This window comes from Delphinapterus leucas, chromosome 2, assembly GCF_059928025.1.
Source record: "Delphinapterus leucas isolate spDelLeu-1000000601 "Yukka" chromosome 2, BTC_Dleu_Yukka2, whole genome shotgun sequence".
NCBI lineage: Eukaryota > Metazoa > Chordata > Mammalia > Artiodactyla > Monodontidae > Delphinapterus > Delphinapterus leucas.
The window spans coordinates 140,484,016-140,505,482 of NC_143130.1; the positions used below are offsets into that span (position 1 = coordinate 140,484,016).

Below are 21,467 nucleotides of genomic sequence, written 5' to 3' on the forward strand. Positions count from 1 at the left end.
ATCAAAAAAAAGAAAAACAACCAACCTGATTAAAAATGGGCAGAAGAGATCTGAATTGACATTTTCCAAAGAAGACATACAGATAGCCAACAGGCACATGAAAAGATGCTCAACATTGTTTATCATCAGAGAAATGCAAATTAAAACCACAATGAGGGCTTCCCTGGTGGCGCAGTGGTTGAGAGTCCGCCTGCCGATGTAGGGGACACGGGTTCATGCCCTGGTCCGGGAGGATCCCACATGCCGTGGAGCGGCTGGGCCTGTGAGCCATGGCCGTTGAGCCTGCGCGTCTGGAGCCTGTGCTCCACAACGGGAGAGGCCACAACAGTGAGAGGCCCGCTTACCGCAAAAAACAAACAAACAAACAAACAAAAAACACAATGAGATATCATCTCACATTTGCCAGAATGGCTATCATCAAAAAGACCACAAATAACAAATGTTGGCAAGGATGTGGAGAAAAAGAAACTCTCATATACTGTTGGTAGGAATGTAAATTGGTACAGCCACTATGAAAAACAGTATGGTTTCTCAAAAAAACTAAAAATAGAACTACCATGTGACCCAGCAATTCCACTCCTGGGAAAAAATGAAAACACTAATTCAAAAAAGATACATGCACCCCAATGTTCATAGCAACATTATTTACAATTGCCAAGATATGGAAGAAACCTAAGTGACCATAAACAGATGAATAAAGAAGATGTGGTATATACATATAAAATGGAATAGTACTCAGCCACAAAATAGCAGGAAATTTTGTTTTTGCTATTTGCAACAACATGGATGGATGTGAAGGGTATCATGCTAAGTGAAATATGTCAGACAGAGATAGACAAATACTGTATGATATTACTTATATGTAAAAAATAAACTATGAATATAACAAAAAAGACTCACAGATATAGAGAAAAAACTAGTGGTTACTAGTGGGGAGAAGGAAGGGGGTGAGACAAGATAAGGGTAGGAGATTAAGAGGTACAAACTACTATGTATAAAATAAATAAGCCACAAGGATATACTGTACAACACAGGGAATATAGCCAATATTTTATAACAAATATAAATGGAATATAATCTTTAAAAATTGTGAATCAGTATGTTGTACACCTGAAACTTACATAATATTGTATATCAATTATACCTCAATTAAAAGAATATATAAATGAAACAAATTGGGATATATGAAAAAAAGAAGTGTTTAGAACAAGGTGATTAAGCTTTATGCTCTTCTCCCTCATAGCTCAAAGGAAGGTAAAACACTTTTAAAGCTGTGGACTAGGAATCAAGCATTCTGACCAATTACCAAAACATCCTTACAAGGTGGAATGCCATAAAAGTTTTCAGGAGATTCCACAGAAAACTCTGTTTTCAAAGAAATTACCTACTTTCTCCTTTTCTTTCCTATCCCAAACCCCTTCCTGGCATTTCAGAAATAACCTATTTCACATATATCCTCTGCAGTTTACAACCTGAAAATCTTATGGTTTACCATATCAACTTCACTATGACTTCATGAACATGTATGGAATTATAAAGAAATTGGAAATGTTTATTTTTAACGTTTCTTTTATGATAGTTCTATATTTATGTGATAATAGACATGTTTTTTTAAGTCAATGAAATTGTATGTCATTTTCTTACACAGGTACCCAACAAAAATGTGTATTTATCTGATCATTTGGCCCATATATTTTATTTTTTTAAACTAACTTTACTTTTTATATTTTTAAAAATAAATAAATTTATTTATTTTTAAAAATAAATAAATTTATTTATTTATTTTTGGCTGCTTTGGTTCTTTGTTGCTGTGCGTGGCTTCCTCTATTTGCAGCGAGCAGGGGCTACTCTTGGTTGCAGTGCGCGGGCTTCTCATTGCGGTGGCTTCTCTTGCTGCGGGGCAAGGGCTTTAGGTGCGTGGGCTTCAGTAGTTGTGGCACGTGGGCTCAGTAGTTGTGGCTCGTGGGCTCTGGGCACAGGCTCAGTAGTTGTGGTGTACAGGCTTAGTTGCTCCGTAGCATGTGGGATCTTCCTGGACCAGGGCTCGAACCTGTGTCCCCAGCATTGGCAGGTGGATTCTCAACCACTGCACCACCAGGGAAGCCCTGACGCATATATTTTATATTAAGGCAATTCTTTTCCATAGAATTTGTCAGATCAGATTTTTTAAAAATGCCTTTGGGGTTACACATGAGAGATTCACCAATATAATTTGCCTGTTAAAATTATAACTGTATTTACTCTGTCTAAATTCAGAACTGTGGATTTGATTCCAGTTGACCAATTTACAAATGTGTGTAATGTGAATCTACAGAACAATAATCTTACCTCATTCAGTGGATTAATCTATCTGCCTAACGTGAAGGTGAGTCACTCACAAATTTTCTTTTTTTCTTTCAAGGTTTTCAGTGCAAGTTGTAATCTTCTTTACTTTGGGCTAAAATGTATATTCATGTCATTAAAGAAGAGAAATTAATTTTCTGAAAGTATTTTTTCACCAAGAAAAAAAGCATTACTTCCCAAAGTTATTTCAGTTGATCTCAATTTTATGCGATTGTCTTATAAGCAGTGAATCTTCCTGTCTAATAGGAGACGGGATGGAAGGCTGCCTCTGTAGTGAGTGAAGTTGGAGGATACTGTGGTTCTCAAAGCAGCCTCATTGCCTCCTGCCCTACAGCTTTGAGCCATCTACTAATGCCTTTTAAACTTAGGGAAATAACGATCTCTCCAACTAGAGTTATTTCATCTAAATAAGGCTTGGAGAAGTCAAGAGTACAGATTGAGAAAGTTGAGCAACTTTCTAGGGTCTCCATTATTTTGTTTGAAATGGTGTATTTTTCAGCATGTCAGATGATAAAAAACACATTCAAAGCCAAATCCAGACAATTTAGGACATAAAAATTTGTCATTTTTAACACTAATATATTAAATTATGTTGTATAGCCAAAGATATATTTACAGCATCATTCCTATGTTAATATCTGATTAATAATGGATTCCTTCTGTAGGTCTTATGCCTCAACTATAATCATATTGAATCAATCATGCCCCGACTAAAGCCTCAGACTCACTTGACCAATAGACAACTACTCTACCAGAAAGTGCCTTCAAGTGGCTATGGGCAGCAAGGAACTTCAAAAATAAACAGGTATTATTCTTTTTTTTTACAACTATAAGTAATTTTGGTTGGGAATTTAAAAAGCAGTTAGTCACATTAATGACAGCAGTACATACATTTAACTTATTTTAATACTTAATTTAATAGCTACATGCCAAAAATAAACTTCACAAATAAAAAGATACCAAAATACTCCTTTGTTATTGTTTTTTCCCAGCCTTCTCCATTTCATACTTATATTGTATGATAAATAAATTTCATTTTATTGCTGAGTAGTATTCCATTATATGACAAGTTGTTTATCTATTTATTATTGATGAACATTTGGGTTGTTTCCAGTTTGAAGCTATTTTGATTAAAGTCGCTATGAAAATTTATACACATCCTTTATATTGGAGACTACTCAGATTTGTTTTTTAACAGCTTTACTGAAGTACAGTTTACTTACCATATTCACTCATTTTAAGTGTATAATTTTTACTAAATTTATAGAGTTGTGCAATTACTACCTACTGCAGTACAGTTTTAGAACACTTCCATCACACAACAGAGAGATGCCTTGTGTCTATTTGGAGTCAATTCCCTTTTGCACCTCTAGGTCCAAGAAACCACTAATCTACTTTCTATAGAGTTATGTTTTCTAGACATTTTATATAAATGGAATAATATAATATGTGGTCTTTTGCATTTGACTTCTTACACTTAGCATAATGTTTTTGAGATTCATCCATGTTATAGCATCTGTTAGTAGTTCATTCTTTTTTTATTGCTGAATATGTTGGGCATTCCATTGTCTGGATATATTCCACATCATGTTTATCTATTCACCAGTTGATAGACATTTGGACTGTTCCCACTTTGGGGTTGGTATGAATAATGATGCTATAAAGATTTGTGTAGAAGTATTTGTATGTGCTCATGTTCACATTTCTCTTGAGTAGACACCTAAGAGTGAAATTCCTGAGTCGTATGGTAATTTAATGTTTAACTTTTTAAGAAACTGCCACACTGTTTTCCAAAGTGGTTGCACCACTTTACATTACCAAAAATTTTTGAAGGTTCTAATTTCCCCACATCCACACCAACACTTGTTGTCTGTGTTTTTGATTACAGCCATTCTAGTGGAGTTAAAGAAGTACCTTATTGTGGTTTTAATTTGCCTTTTTTTTTTTTTGCGGTATGCGGGTCTCTCACTGTTGTGGCCTCTCCCGTTGCGGAGCACAGGCTCTGGGCGCGCAGGCTCAGCAGCCATGGCTCACGGGCCCAGCCGCTCCGCGGCATGTGGGATGCTCCCGGACCAGGGCACGAACCCGTGTCCCCTGCATCGGCAGGCAGACTCTCAACCACTGCACCACCAGGGAAGCCCCCATTAGCCATTATTATATCTTATTTGTGACTGTTTAAATCTTTTGCTTATTTTTCAATTATGTTGTTTGGTTTTTTATTATTGAGTTCTTTAAATATTCTGGATACAAGCCCTTTATCAAATAAATGATTTACAAGTATTTTCTCTCAACGTGTGGCTTGTCTTTTTATTTTCTTAAACAGTATCTTTTAAAAGAATTTTAATTTTGATAAAGTCCAATTTATCAACTTTTTCTCTTACAGATTATGATTTTGTTGTTGTACCTAAGAACTCTTTGCCTAACCTAAGTTCACAAAGCTTTTCTCATATGTTTTCTTCAAAAAAAATTTTTTTCCTCTTACATTTAGGACTGTGATCCATTTTGAGTTTATTTTTGTACATGTTGTGAGGTAAAATGTGAGGGCTAAATCCATCTTTTTGCACGTGTATATTCATTTGTCCCAGCACCATTTGTTTAATATACTAGCCTTTCCCCCACTGAGTTGCCTTGGTACCTTTGTTGAGAAGCAATTGACCATAAATATAAAAGTTTGTTTCTGGACTCTTAATTCTATTCCATTGATCTAGGTGTCTGTCCTTTTGCCAGTTCCAGACTGGTTTGATTACTGCAGCTTTATAAGCTTTGAAATCAGGACATGTAAGCCCTCCAACCTTGTTCCTTTAAAGATTGTTTTGGATATTCTGGGTTATTTGCATTTCCTTATAACTGTTACGATGAGATGGTTATTTTCTGGAGAAAAAAAGAAGAAAGAAAACCTGCTGGACTTTAGATAGAGATTGCATTGAATCTATTGATCAATTTTGGGACAACTACCATCTTAGTAGTAATAGTGAGTCTTCTAATCTGTGAACACAGAATATTTCTCCATTTATTTAGATCTTTAATTTATCTCAGCAATGTTTTGTAGTCTTCTGTGTATACATTTTGTACTCCTTTTGTTAATTTTTTGTGAAGCATTTTATCCTTTTTTATACTATTGTGAATAGAAGTCTTAATTTCATTCTCAGTTTATTGAAGATGTATAGAAATTCAGTTGATTTTTGTATATTAATCTTTTACCCTGTAATCTTGCTGAACTCATTTATTGGTGCAATAATAGTTTTTTGGTGGATTCCTAAGGATTTTCTAAATATAAGATCCTGTCATCTGAGAATAAGGACAGTTTTACTAATTCCTTTCCAATCTGAATACATTTGTTTTTTTCTTTTTCTTGCCTGATTGCATTGGCTCTTGCTTTTTATTTCAAGTAACTCTTTCTGTATTTCTTTGTTCTTTAGCATATAAAACTGTTTTTAAAGAAGAAAACATGATTATTATATAAATTATGAAGACAGAATATTATAGTTTGATTTATTACTAAATTAATTCTTTTTCTTTTTAAACTTCAATTTATAGTAAGTACATACTAAACTGTCTTTTCATGTTTATACAAACAGCTGGTTTGAAATTAAGTTTATGGGCTCAAACTTACATGTGTGTTTCAGAGATACAATGAGCAGTGAAAATTTGCCTCCAATAATGCACAGTTTAGAAGTTCTTCATTTGGGCTACAACGGAATTTGTAATCTCATTCAGCTACAGCTTAACAGACTAAGAAATTTAAAATTCCTCTTTCTTCAGGGTGAGTAGCAACACTATTCATGTGTAAGTCTTTATTATTAAAAACTGATTTGATTATCATCCTGTTTTGAAAGCAAATATAAGCATCAACATTAAAACAGATTCATTGACAAAAATATTTCAGTAATCACTAATGGGTTTATCTTGGGTTATTTATATAAATAATGTAAATGTGATATCCTAGAGCTATAGAATATTGCTTTCTATCTCTGACACCAAAACACATGGCATTTTCTATGCAGCATGAATGACATAATGGGGCTAGAGTGGTCTCAGTGGAAAGGGTGAGTCCAAAATGCAGTTTAAAAGAAGTAAATATTAGTACTTAATGACTAGATATACAAGGAAAGAAAAATAGTTCAAGATGTTTGCATGCTTTTATTAAGAGATTGGGCAAAATGAGGTACTAAAGCTAGGGAAAGATTAGTTAGTGTTGTGACAACTTTCAGACATGAAAATGGAAACTTTTTCAAGTTGTAGTACTGCACCACAGGTCGGAACTGGAGATGTATATTTTAGAATTATCCCAGTGGAGGTAATAGGTAAAGTCATAGCATATGTGCTTACTTAGGAAATAAGTATAGAGAAAGAATGAAAAGCCAAAAAGGGATGTGGAGACAAACCCACTACCTCTCAGCAATTCCCTTCCACACCCCACACCCAGAATTAAGAAGGGTGGAATAAGCACCAGCAAAGGAGACATTCACAAAATTTTGAAAGAAAACCAAGAAATACAAACTCTAAATGTCAGGAGAAAAGAGGGTGATTGACCTAAAGTCAAATGATAAAAAGAATGAGGCCTATGAAAAAAATACTGGATGTACACAATTGGATTCAACAAAAAAGGAGACCATTAGTAACCTTCAGAGTATCAGATTTGGAAGTGTGGGAAGAGCAAAACCCAAAGTGAAAACAATATAGAGGGAAGTGGTTGGATAGGCAGTAAAGACAACAAACAGAGGTTGGATGCTCAAGGAACTTGTCCCTGAAAAGAAGGTAAGAGATCAGAAGGTAGCTAGTGAAATTATAAGCATATTTTAAAGGTTTGTAAAGAGGTGAGTTAGGTTAAAGATACTGAACAGGAGGAGATAATTCTAAGGTCAGTCTAAAGAGGGAAGAGGGCAAAAGTTGTAGAGGAGTACACAAATGTAGGCAGTGATAAGATGAGGCCATGCCATGGTCTACCAGAGAGTTAATGAACTTACATTTCACATGTTGTGTTAAGTTTGCAAGATGGTGGGAAAGGTACAGTCTTTAGGGAAAAGGCAGGGTGGGGCTGTAGGGAAGCAAGTTAGAATCTTAAGGGTTAAGGGTCAAATTTATCTAAAATGTAACTATCTAGTTAAATAAGTGGGAATTGGGAGACCATCAAGATGGCGGAGGAGTAGGATGTGGAGATCACCTTCCTCTTCACAAATACATCAAAAATACATCTGCATGTGGAACACTCCTACGGAACACCTACTGAACGTTGGCAGAAGACCTCAGACTTCCCAAGGGCAAGAAATCCCTACGTATCTGGGTGGAACAAAAGAAAAAAGTAAAAACAGAGACAAAAGAATAGGGACGGGACTTCCACCTCTGGGAGGGAGCTGTGAAGGAGGAAAAGTTTCCACACAATAGGAAGCCCCTTCACTGGTGGAGACGGTAAATTGTAGACTTCAGGTTTGCTGTCTGAGACTGACTTGTTTCTGATTTTTATGCTTAGTATAGTTTTTAGCGCTTGTTAACATTGGTGGATTTGTTTATTGGTTTGGCTGCTCTCTTCTTTTTTTAATTACTTTTTAATTTTTTTATTTTAACAATTTTTAAAAAGTTTTAAAATTTTAATTTAATTTAATTTTTTCTTTCTTTTTTTCTCCCTTTTCTTCTGAGCCATGTGGCTGACAGGGTCTTGATGCTCCGGCCTGATATCAGGCCTGAGCGTCTGGGGTGGGAGAGCTGAGTTAAGGACATTGGACCACCATAGACCTCCCAGCCCCAAGTAATAACAATTGGCAAGAGCTCTCCCAGAGATCTCTGTCTCAACACTAAGACCTAGCGCCACCCAATGGCTAGCAAGCTCCAGTGCTGGACACCGCATGCCAAAGCAAGATAGGAACACAATCCCACGGATTAGCAGAGAGACTACCTAAAATCATACTGAATGCACAGACACCCCAAAAACACACCACCGGACGCAGCCCTGCCCACCAGAAAGACAAGAGCCAGCCCAATCCACCAGAACCCAGGCACCACTGCCCTCCACCAGGAAGCCTACACAAGCCACTGAACCAACCTTACCCACAAGAGGCAGACACCAAAAACAACAGGAATTACAAACCTGCATCCTGTGAAAAGGAGACCCCAAACACAGAGTTAAGCTAAATGGGAAGATAGAAATTTGTCTGTCGGATAAGTGACCTGGAAGATAAGAATGGATAAGTGACCTGGAAGATAAAATAGTGGAAATAACTACCACAGAGCAGAATAAACAAAAAAGAATGAGAAGAATTGAGGACAGTCTCAGAGACCTCAGGGAAAACATTAAATGCACCAACATTCGAATTATAGGGGTCCCAGAAGAAGAAGAGAAAAAAGGGTCTGAGAAAATATTTGAAGGGACTATAGTTGAAAACTTTCCTAACATGGGAAAGGAAATAGTCAATCAAGTCCAGGAAGTGCAGAGAGTCTCATACAGGATAAATCCAAGGGGAAACACACCAAGACACATACTAATCAAACTATCAAAAATTAAATACAAATAAAAAATATTAAAAGCAGCATGGGAAAAACAATAAATAACATACAAGGGAATCCCCATAAGGTTAACAGCTGATCTTTCAGCAGAAACTATGCAAGCCAGAAGGTACATGATTAAAGTGATGAAAGGGAAAAACCTAAAACCAAGATTACTCTGCCCAGCAAGGATCTCATTCAGATTCAATGGAGAAATTAAAACCTTTACAGACAAGCAAAAGTGAAGAGAATTCAGCACTACCAAACCAGCTTTACAACAAATGCCTAAGGAACTTCTATAGGCAGGAGACACAAGAGAAGGAAAAGACCTACAGTAACAAACCCAAAACAATTAAGCAAATGGGAGTAGGAACATACATACTGAGAATAATCTTCAATGTAAATGGATTGAATGCTCCAACCAAAAGACATAGACTGGCTGAATGGATACAAAAACAAGACCCATATATATGCTGTCTACAAGACACCCACTTCAGACCTAGGGACACATACAGACTGAAAGTGAGGGGATGGAAAAAGATATTCCATGCAAATGGAAATCAAAAGAAAGCTGGAGTAGCAATTCTCATATCAGACAAAATAGACTTTAAAATAAAGACTATTACAAGAGACAAGGACACTACATAATGATCTAAGGATCAAGCCAACAAGAAGATATAACAATTGTAAATATTTATGCACCCAATATAGGAGCACCTCAATACATAAGGCAAATGCTAACAGCCATAAAAAGGGCCATCAACAGTAACAAAATCATAGTAGGGGACTTTAACACCCCACTTTCACCAATGGACAGATCATCCAAAATGAAAATAAATAAGGAAACACAAGCTTTAAATGACACATTAGACAAGATGGACTTAATTGATATTTATAGGACATTCCATCCAAAAATGACAGAATACAATTTCTTCTCAAGTGCTCATGGAACATTCTCCAGGATAGGTCATATCTTGGGCCACAAATCAAGCCTTGGTAAATTTAAGAAAATTGAAATCGTATCAAGTATCTTCTCCACCACAACGCTATGAGACGAGATATCAATTACAGGAAAGAAAATGTAAAAAATACAAACACATGGAGGCTAAACAATACACTACCAAATAATGAAGACATCACTGAAGAAATCAAAGAGGAAATAAAAAAATACCTAGAAAAAAATGACAATGAAAACACAACAACCCAAAACCTATGGGATGCATCAAAATCAGGTCTAAGAGGGAAGTTTATAGCAATACAATCCTACATCAAGAAACAAGAAAAATCTCAAATAAACAACCTAACCTTACACCTAAAGCAATTAGAGGAAGAAGAACAAAAAAACCCCAAAGTTAGCAGAAGGAAAGAAATCATAAAGATAAGGTCAGAAATGAATGAAAAAGAAGTGAAGGACACAATAGCAAAGATCAATAAAACTAAAAGTTGGTTCTTTTAGAAGAAAAACTGAATGATAAACCATTAGCCAGACTCTTCAAGAAAAAAAGGGAGAAGACTCAAATCAACAGAATTAGAAATGAAAAAGGAGAAGTAACAACTGACACTGCAGAAATACAAAGAATCATGAGGGATTACTACATGGAACTGTATGCCAAAAAAATGGACAACCTGGAAGAAAGGGACAAATTCTTAGAAAAGCACAACCTTCTGAGACTGAACCAGGAAGAAATAGAAAATATAAGCAGACCAACCACAAGCACTGAAGTTGAAACTGTGATTAAAAATCTTCCAACAAACATAAAGCCCAGGACCAGACTGCTTCACAGGCGAATTCTATCAAACGTTTGGAGAAAAGCTAACACCTATCCTTCTCAAACTCTTCCAAAATATAGCAGAGGGAGGAACGCTCCCAAACTCATTCTACAAGGTCACCATCACCCTGATGCCAAAATCAGACAAAGATGTCACAAAAAAGAAAACTAAAGACCAATATCACTCATGAACATAGATGCAAAAATCCTCCCACAAAATACTTGCAAACAGAATCCAATAGCACATTAAAAGGATCATACACCATGATCAAGTGGGGGTGTATCCCAGGGATGCAAGGATTATTCAATATACGCAAATCAATCAATGTGATACCCCATATTAACAAACTGAAGGATAAAAACCATATGATCATCTCCATAGCTGTAGAAAAAGCTTTCAACAAAATTCAACACCCATTATGATAAAAACTCTCCAGAAAGCAGGCATAGAGGGAACTTACCTCAACATAATAAAGGCCATATATGACAAACACACAGCCAACATCATCATCAATGGTGAAAAACTGAAACCATTTCCTCTAAAATCAGGAACAAGACAAGGATCCCACTCTCACCACTATTATTCAACATAGTTTTGGAAGTTTTAGCCACAGCAATCAGAGAATAAAAAGAAATAAAAGGAATCCAAATCAGAGAAGAAGTAAAGCTGTCACTGTTTGCAGATGACATGATACTTTACATAGAGAATCCTAAAGATGCTACCAGAAAACTAGTAAAGCTAATCAGTGAATCTGGTTAAGTAGCAGGATACAAAATTAATGCACAGAAATCTCCTGCATTCCGATACACTAATGTTGAAAAATATGAAAGAGAAATTAAGGAAACACTCCCATTTACCACTGCAACAAAAAGAGTAAAATGCCTAGGAATAAACCTACCTAAGGAGACAAAAGACCTGTATGCAGAAAAGTATAAGACACTGATGAAAGGTATTAAAGATGATACCAACAGGTGGAGAGATATACCATGTTTTGGATTGGAAGAATCAACATTGTGAAAATGACTATACTACCCAAAGCTATTTACAGATTCATTGCAATCCCTGTCAAACTACCAAGGGCATTTTTCACAGTACTAGAACAAAAAGTTTCACAATTTGTGTGGAAAGACCCCAAATAGCCAAAGCAATCTTGAAAAAGAAAAATGGAGCTGGAGGAATCAGGCTCCCTGACTTCAGCCTATACTACAAAGCTACAGTAATAAAGACAGTATGGTACTGGCACAAAAACAGAAATATAGATCAGTGGAACAGGATAGAAAGCCCAGAGATAAACCCATGCACATATGGTCACCTTATCTTTGAAAAAGGAGGCAAGAATAAAGAATGGAGAAAAAACAGCCTGTTCAACAAGTGGTGCTGGGAAAACTGGACAGCTATAAGTAAAAGAATGAAATTAGAACACTTCCTAACACCATACACAAAAATAAAATCAAAATGGATTAGAGACCTAAATGTAAGGCTAGACACTATAAAACTCTTAGAGGAAAACATAGGAAGAACACTCTTTGACATAAACCACAGCAAGATCCTTTTTGACCCACCCTTTTTGTTTTGAAATAAAAACAAAAATAAACAAATGGGACCTAATGAAACTTAAAAGCTTTTGCACAGCAAAGGAACCATAAACAAGACGAAAAGACAACCCTCAGAATAGGAGAAAATATTTGCAAACGAATCAATGGACAAAGGATTAATCTCCAAAATATATAAACAGCTCATGCAGCTCAATATCAAAAGAACAAACACCCCAATCCAAAAATGGGCAGAAGATCTAAACAGACGTTTCTCCAAAGAAGATATACAGATTGCCAACAAATACATGAAAGGATGCTCACCATCACTAATCATTAGAGAAATGCAAATCAAAACTACAATGAGGTATCACCTCACATGGTCAGAATGGACATCATCAAAAAATCTACAAACAATAAATGCTGGAGAGGGTGTGGAGAAAAGGGAACCCTCTTGCACTGTTGGTGGGAATGTAAATTGATACAGCCACTATGGAGAACAGTATGGAGGTTCCTTAAAAAACTAAAAATAGAACTACCATATGACCCAGCAATCCCACTATGGGCATATACCCTAGAAAACCATAATTCAGAAAGAGTCATGTACCAGAATGTTCATTGCAACACATTTACAATAGCCAGAACATGGAAGTAACCTAAGTATCCATCAACAGATGAATGGATAAAGAAGACGTGGCACATATATACAATGGAATATTACTCAGCCATAAAAAGAAACAAAATTGAGCTATTTGTAGTGAGGTGGATGGACCTAGACTCTGTCATACAGAGTGTAGTAAGTCAGAAAAAGAAAAGCAAATACCGTATGCTAACACATAAATATGGAATCTAAAAAAAAAAAAAAGAAAAAATGGTCTGATGAACCTAGGGGCAGGACAGGAATAAAGATGTATATGACGCAGATGTAGAGAATGGACTTGAGGACGTGGGGAGGGGGAAGGGTAAGCTGGGACGAAGTGAGAGAGTAGCACTGACATATATACACTACCAAATGTAAAATAGCTAGCTAGTGGGAAGCAGCTGCATCGCACAGGGTGATCAGCTTGGTGCTTTGTGACCACCTAGAGGGGTGGGATAAGGAGGGTGGGAGGGAGGTGCAAGAGGGAGGGGATATGGGGATATATGTATACATATATCTGATTCACTTTGTTGTACAGCAGCAACTAACACAATATTGTAAAGCAATTATACTCCAATAAAGATATTAAAGAAAAATGAACTGTTAAGAAGGGAAATAAATAATATCTCATAAGTAAAAAAAACTTTTTAAATTTAGAAGTAAATAAATAAGTGGGAGTTTTCTAACAATGGCAAATTCTGCTAGTTAAATATAAGATCCCTGAAATCACATTTAGCACTGTTGTTTTGGAGTTTTCTTTCTTAAATATGTTTAGTGAGCATTATAAAATGAAAAATAGCCAAAAATATGCTACTGTAGACATTATTCAGCACTTAAAGCTATGTCACGTGATTTTTATACCACTGAACTTTATTAAAAGTGACCATCCAAATACATGATTTCATGAAAGTAATATATTAACACAACTGAGTCATTTTTCTCAGTATGACTTGAATAGTCTTTTTTTCATTCTTAAGTAAGGCAGTGGTAATGTTTCAAAGTCTGTGATTTAATTCCGTGAGCAATTTTATTGAAGGTTATGATGTTATCAGTTTCTCTAAGGAATAAAACAAAATAAGGTAACTTTCTCATATTTCATCAATTGTGAGACACCCACTTTTTATATTTTAACATGTCTTGAAATCAGGTTGTATCTTAATTGATGGCATAACATAGTTTACCTAGCCATGTTTTTTTTCCTTAGTATACATAAAATATTGACATATCTTAACAATTGTTGGCATCTTAAGTTCGATTAAATATGTTAAATTACAAAGAGAAGAATTCCAAGAAAGTGGGATCACATGTTCAGTAATATATTAGTTTGCTAGGACTGCCATAACAAAGTACCACAGCCTGGGTGGCTTAAACAAAAATTTATTTCCTCACAGTTCTGGAGGCCAGAAGTCCAAGATCAAGATATCAGCAGGGTTGGTCACTTCTGAGGGCGTCTCTTCTTGGCTTATAATTGTATTCTGTATCTTCACATGGTCTTCCCTCTGTGTCCTAATCTCCTCTTCACATAAGGACACCAGTGATATTGGATTAGTGATCACCCAATGACCTCATTTAACGTTAGTTACCTCTTTAAAGACCGAAATACAGCCATGTTCTGAGGGGCTAGGGGTTAAGACTTCCACATATTAATTGGGGGGGGACACAATTCAGTCCAGTAACAAAGAGGATAAATAGTGGATGAAAGATAGAATGGCACAGAAGCAGCATTGTAAAAGGTCTAGGGTAGGCCTGGTGTTGCCACTTTTATGTCATTGAGCAAGACAGTTTCTCTGACCCTCAGTTTTCTGATCATTAAAAAAGGATAGGCTTCCCTGGTGGCGCAGTGGTTGAGAGTCCGCCTGCCGATGCTAGGGGACACGGGTTCGTGCCCCGGTCTGGGAAGATCCCTACATGCCGCGGAGCGGCTGGGCCCGTGAGCCATGGCCGCTGAGCCTGCGCGTCCGGAGCCTGTGCTCCGCAATGGGAGAGGACACAATAGTGAGAGGCCCGAATACAGCAAAAAAAAAAAAAAAAAAGGATAAAATTTTCCCTGTGCTATTTTAAGAATCTAATAGAAAACACACATAAAAGCATTTGGTCAACTCAAAGGTTCTCTTCTTATATAAGTTATCATTCATACTTATAAAACTATTGATTGCTACAGCTGAGAGAAATCATAGGTTATAATGAAAGGATTGAGGTTTTAGTTAACGTAATAAATTCTTAATTTTTTAATGTAGTTGCAGTGCAAAAATATGTTGAGAAAGAAATAACAGCATAATTAAGGTATATTCTTCCAACCTAACATTACAACAAATTAGTTTATTTTAATAATTAAATATACCTATTTGAATACCTATTAGAATAATAATTAGAATAACCCAGTATACTCAGGAAGTGTATCTTTTTTTTTTTTGCTTTTCTAACTACTTCCTGGTGCATTTTGGTCTTTCTTTTTAAGTTGTTTTTGTTTGTTTTTAAAATTAAATTATAGTTGATTTACAATGCTGTGTTAGTTTCTGGTGTACATCAAAGTGATTCAGTTATATATATATATAGTCTTTTTCATATTCTTTTCCATTATGACTTATTATAGGATATTGAATATAGTTCCCTGTGCTACACAGTAGGCTCTTGTTGTTTATCCATTCTATATATAATAGTTTGCATCTGCTAGTCCCAAACTCCAGTACATATTTCCCCCACGACCTCTCCCTCTTGGCAACCACAAGTCTGTTCTCTGTCTGTAAGTCTGTTTCTGTTTTGTGGATGGGTTCATTTGTGTCATATTTTAGATTCCACATTTAAGTGATATCATATGGTATTTGTCTTTCTCTTTCTGACTTAATTCGGTTAGTATGATAATCTCTAGGTCCATACGTGTAGCTGCAAATGGCATTATCTCATTCTTTTTTATGGCTGAGTAACATTCCATTGTATCTACGTACCATATCTTCTTTATCCATTTATCTGTTGATGGACATTTAGGTTGCTTCCATGTCTTGGATATTGTAAATAGTGCTGCAGTGAACATTGGGGTGCATGCATCTTTTTGAATTGCTGGATCATATGGCAACTCTATTTTTGTTTTTTTCAGGCACCTCCATATTGTTTTGCATAGTGGCTGCACCAAGTTACATTCCCACCAACAGTGTAGGAGGGTTCCCTTTTCTCCACAACCTCTCCAGCATCTATTATTTATAGACTTTTTTTTAACATCTTTATTGGAGTATAATTGCTTTACATTGTTGTGTTAGTTGCTGCTGTATAACAAAGTGAATCAGCTATACGTATACATATATCCCCATATCTCCTCCCTCTTGCGTCTCCCTGCCACCCTCCCTATCCCACCCCTCTAGTTGGTCACAAAGCACCAAGCTGATCTCCCTGTGCTATGCGGCTGCTTCCCACTAGCTATCTATTTTACTTTTGTTAGTGTATATATGTCCATGCCACTCTCTCACTTCATCCCAGCTTACCCTTCCCCCTCCCCAAGTCATTAAGTCCACTCTCTACGTCTGCGTCTTTATTCCTGTCCTGCCCCTAGGTTCTTCAGAACCATTTTTTTTTTTTTTTTAGATTCCATATATATGTGTGAGCATACGGTATTTGTTTTTCTCTTTCTGACTTACTTCACTCTGTATGACAGATTCTAGGTCCATCCACCACACTACAAATAACTCAGTTTCGTTTCTTTTTATGGCTGAGTAATATTCCATTGTACATAGGTGCCACATCTTCTTTATCCATTCATCTGATGGGAATGTAAATTGATACAGCCACTATGGAGAACAGTATGGAGGTTCCTTGAAAAACTAAAAATAGAACTACCATACGACCCAGCAATCCCACTACTGGGCATATACCCTGAGAAAACCATAACTCAAAAAGAGTCATGTACCACAATGTTCATTGCAGCACTATTTACAATAGCCAGGACATGGAAGCAACCTAAGTATCTATAGACTTTTTAATGATGGCCATTCTGACCAGTGTGAGATGGTACCTCATTGTAGTTTTGATTTGCATTTCTCTAATAATTAGCAATGTTGAGCATCTTTTCATATGCTTCAGCCATCTGTATGTCTTCTTTGGAGAAATGTCTATTTAGGTCCTCTGCCCATTTTTTGATTGGGTTGTTTTTTTGTTATTGAGCTGTATGAGCTAGGAAGCATATCTTCTGCAGCACTTTTATACATCCACTTTTATCAGTATCAACTATTTTAGCACTTAACTGTTGAACAGACAGATTGGGTCAATTCAGTACATTTTGTGCATCATATCTTAAAGGAAAAATTTTGCCAAATATTATTTGATGATGATGATGCTACCTTCCTGTAAATTACATTTCTGTTTCTCCTTGGAAATATGTTCTTTTTAATACTTCACTTCTTAAAGAATCATTTGATAAAAAAATATTTAAATGAAGATAGATAACTTTTATTCAGTTTGGGCTCACTTGACATATCATGAGTTATCTTTTTCAGGGAATGAAATCAGTCAAGTTGAAGGGCTTGACAACTTAGAATTCCTTCAGGAATTGGTAGTGGACCATAACCGCATCAGAGCCTTTAATGATAGTGCCTTTGCCAAACCAAGCTCTCTGTTGGCGCTTCACCTAGAGGAAAACAGACTACGAGAGCTGAGCAAATTACAACCTTTGGTAAAACTAGAGAAACTCTTCCTAGGATATAATAAAATCCAGGTAACATTATTTATGAGATTTAAAAGACTTAACTCCTTTGAATATAAAGCTTCCAAGCACACCAATGAAAATTTTGCCAGTGTGTTATTTATCATTTATATGACATGTAAATACTCTGGGATGCAGAAATGCTCACCCTGCTGCTAGACTTATAAACTCAACCAACCCACATGCATCTACCTGCAGATCCTCTAAGAGATATTTTTTGTTCCTGACTTCTCTTGGTCTGAGCTATTTGTGCATCTCAATCCTAGACTCCCTCTGCCCCTTTAAACTTAACATATGTACTTGGTCTACCTGACATTTGAATCAACTCCTGATAATGGACTTCGACTTGGCTTTAATAATCCATCTTTCCCCACTCAAGGCTTCCTAAGCTAGCATCCTGCATTTGTTTCACCTGCTCATAATTCAGCCTGTTTCCATTAGGCCACTACCCCAACTGAGCCTGCCCAAACTCTCTTCTGAGATAGTATGCAGATAAGAGGGTTGAAGGTATTTCTCCTAACATTTCTCTCAGTGTTTTGCTGATGATTGGTTAGCCCTCCTTTTACCAATTTTGATATTTCTGCCCATACCTCTAAGACAATCTTGAAGACAAACAACTGTATACTGCCCTGCAAGGGCAGGGACCATGTCTTTCTTGCCCACATTTGTATTAGTATATAGCAAAGCGTCTGGTACATAGTAGATACACGATCAATATTTGTTAGTGGCTCTTCTTGCTGGAGTTCAGGAAGCCTTTTCTGGAGTGATATAAAAGCCTGTTCAAGGCTACAAGGAAATCATGATCAGTGCCCCTTTCTACACAGCAACTAGGAAATACATATACAGAGAAAATTACATACAACTCACACATCAAGGGTCAAACAACATTCATCTGAGAAAAAGCCTGCCAAAACTGGCAACGGTTCTTCCAAAGCTTTATCTAGAAGAAATCTAAATTAGGATAATTGCTATCCTATAGGAACTCTTTCCAGTGATAGCAACTGAGCTAACACAAAGAATATGTCAAATCAGACTTACGTGAATCTGAGACCTTACCCAGTATCAAGCCTTACTAATAATTTCAAGGATACACAGGGTCTGGGGCATTCCTGTGGCTTCTCAAATTCCACTTCCAAGTGATCTAAAATAGGTCTAAAATTTTTTATAGTTACTAGATGAATTGGCTAAACCCACTAGTCATCCCAAATGAGAAGAGGAGCATATCAATAACTTTGTTTTATTACCATGAACTAGCAACAACCTGAAGCTGATCTTGTTGCCTAAATTTTGTCAGCAATAGCATTTTAGAAATAACTTTGCAGAAACTAAAATGTATTTGCAAACTTTCACCAATGTTAAATAGATAATAATAAATAATCCCATCCAGTAGCAAAGGCAAGTCATTCAACTAGAGAAATAGTTTTTCAACTATATACATTACCATCAAATATATCAGTATTAAGTCCATTCAATATGACATGCTCCTTCATGGTTAAGGTTGTGTTTGATATGCACCTTTGAAATTGTTTAGACTAGATTCACCTCCTTTTCTACACATCTAGGTCAATCCTCTTGGGAATTAACCAAATATAATCTGAGTTTTAGAATAGATCATAAGTCTTCTGAAAAAAATATGGTCTTTCCTAGTAAGCGCTGCTGTATGGCCTGTTTCCCATGTTAGCTTGTCATCTTTACCCAGTCATGTATTTGGAATCAATAGTACACAGATCTGTCTTTAATCAACAATACAGAATATTGTCAATCAAGCTCACTTCAGAAGATTCAATCATGAACTCGTTGCAATCCAACACTTACATATAATTACTTCAAATCAGCATATATTTAAAGATGTTGGGTCTAACCAAATAATAACTTACTGCTTAATTTTTTAATAGGATATGGCAGAACTGGAAAAACTTGATGGTATCTCTTCCCTCAGAGAGCTTACAGTTTATGGCAATCCAGTGAGTGTGTTATTTTTCTAATTTATTAGTTAATTTATTTTAAATATAATTTATAGTTGTATATAACTTATTTTTATATAATGTGGAAAAGATTTAATTTTATCTGTTTCCATATGCATAAACAGTTATCCAAGCACAATTTATTGACTAGCGTCTTCTTCCAACTGATTACAATATAAACTGTCATTGTCATATACAAGAGGGTCTACTTCTTGGTTCTACTTTGTATTCATTGGCCTATTTGTCAATCCCTATAACATTACACTGTGTTAATCACTAAAGTTTTACATTAAGTCTTGATGCCCAGTAGAGTAAGCACCTCTAATTTTCCTTGTCTTCCACCTTCTCTTTTTTTCTTCACTGTCTTGGCTATCCCTGGCCCTTTACACTTCCTATGAGTTTCAGTAAACAGCTTCTCAAGTTATATGAGAATCTTGTTGATATTTTAATTGGAATTGCACTGAATTTATACATTAATTTTGGGAAAAATTTGCCACCTTTCCCGTTGGAGTCTTTGAAGGGATCAAATAAGTAGCATCCTTACTCACCTAACATTTGAACGAATTAAGAAATATAACAGTGGCAGATAGAGAGATGAGAATATTTTGCTTAGCTTAGTGAGAAAGCCAAATGGGCCTGCTAACAGATGCCAAAAGTAAGTCATGATGACCCAGTAGCAGGAAATACTTCACTGAGGCCTTTCCACATGGGAGGAGAGCTTCTCCTGGAGGAGCAGAAGGCATTCTCCCAGCAATAAGCTCCTTCTCAAGAGGAAAGACAGGAGCTAAACATACCCAGTTTAATCTTCCCAGATTGGGACTTCCCTGGTGGCGCAGTGGTTAAGAATCTACCTGCCAATGCAGGGGAAACGGGTTCTAGCCCTGGTCTAGGAAGATCCCACATGCCGCAGAGCAACTAAGCCCATGTGCCACAACTACTGAAGCCCACGCATCTAGAGCCTGTGCTCCACAACAAGAGAAGCCACTGCAATGAGAAGCCTGCACACTGCAACGAAGGGTAGCCCCCGCTCGCCACAACTAGAGAAAGCCCGTGTGCAACAGCAAAGACCCAATGCAGCCAAAAATAAATAAAATAAATAGGGCTTCCCTGGTGGCGCAGTGGTTGAGAGTCCGCCTGCCGATGCAGGGGACACGGGTTCGTGCCCCGGTCCGGGAAGATCCCACATGCCGCGGAGCGGCTGTGCCCGTGAGCCATGGCCGCTGAGCCTGCGCGTCCGGAGCCTATTGCTCCGCAATGGGAGAGGCCACAACAGGGAGGCCCGCGTACCAGAAAAACAAAACAAAAAAAAAAACAAAAATAAATAAATAAATTTATTAAAAAAAAAATCTTCCCAGATTTATCAGTTAAGTCGCTCTCCTTCCCCGAGTGAAGGAGTGAAGGGACTGAGAGAGCCAGTAGTGCCACATCATAGAGCTATTTCCACCAAGAAAGAAATACAATAAGCAGTCTCCCGTAATATTTATAGCATTCAGCCTTCTCTTTCACAAACACAAATATCCCTGTGTTTATTTTATGTCCTTCAATAAAGGTCTGTGATTTTCTCCTAAAGGTTTTAATCATCTTTGGTTAGATTTATTCTGTTGTTTTTTGTTTTGTTTTGTTTTTGTGGTACGCGGGCCTCTCACTGTTGTGGCCTCTCCCATTGCGGAGTACAGGCTCTGGACGTGCAGGCTCAGCGGCCATGGCTCACGGGCCTAGACGCTCCGCAGCATGTGGGATCTTCCTGGACCGGGGCACGAACCCGTGTCCCCTGCATCGGCAGGCAGACTCTCAACCACTGTGCCACCAGGGAAGCCCTATTCTGTTGTTTTCATAGCTGTTTTAAACAATATCTTTTTATATTTTTCTAGTTGTTTGTTGCTAAAGTATAGAAATTCTGATTTTTGCATATTACTCTTTATCCAGGAAGCTTGCTGAACTCTCTTTTAAATTCTAATGGATTGTAAATTTTGTTGGATTTTCTCTGTAGACAATCATAGTATCTACAAATAATGACTCTTTCTTTCCAATCCTTATGGTTTTATTTC

General features: G+C 36.8%; 2 protein-coding genes across 3 annotated transcripts in view; one reads left to right on the forward strand and one right to left on the reverse strand.

The window, feature by feature from the left end:
* The window catches only part of LOC111173101 (uncharacterized), a 161,045-nt gene that overhangs the window by 70,426 nt on the left and 69,152 nt on the right, over window positions 1-21,467 (reverse strand). The gene's annotated exons all lie outside the window — the stretch shown is intronic.
* LRRC9 (leucine rich repeat containing 9) overlaps window positions 1-21,467 on the forward strand; it is a 93,081-nt gene that overhangs the window by 62,568 nt on the left and 9,046 nt on the right. Inside the window, exons 24-28 of the mRNA XM_089906269.1 lie at window positions 2,257-2,365; window positions 3,009-3,148; window positions 5,970-6,106; window positions 17,250-17,467; window positions 19,351-19,419. Of these exons, the coding sequence (XP_089762395.1) occupies window positions 2,257-2,365; window positions 3,009-3,148; window positions 5,970-6,106; window positions 17,250-17,467; window positions 19,351-19,419 (673 nt within the window). The remainder of the gene's footprint in view (window positions 1-2,256; window positions 2,366-3,008; window positions 3,149-5,969; window positions 6,107-17,249; window positions 17,468-19,350; window positions 19,420-21,467) is intronic.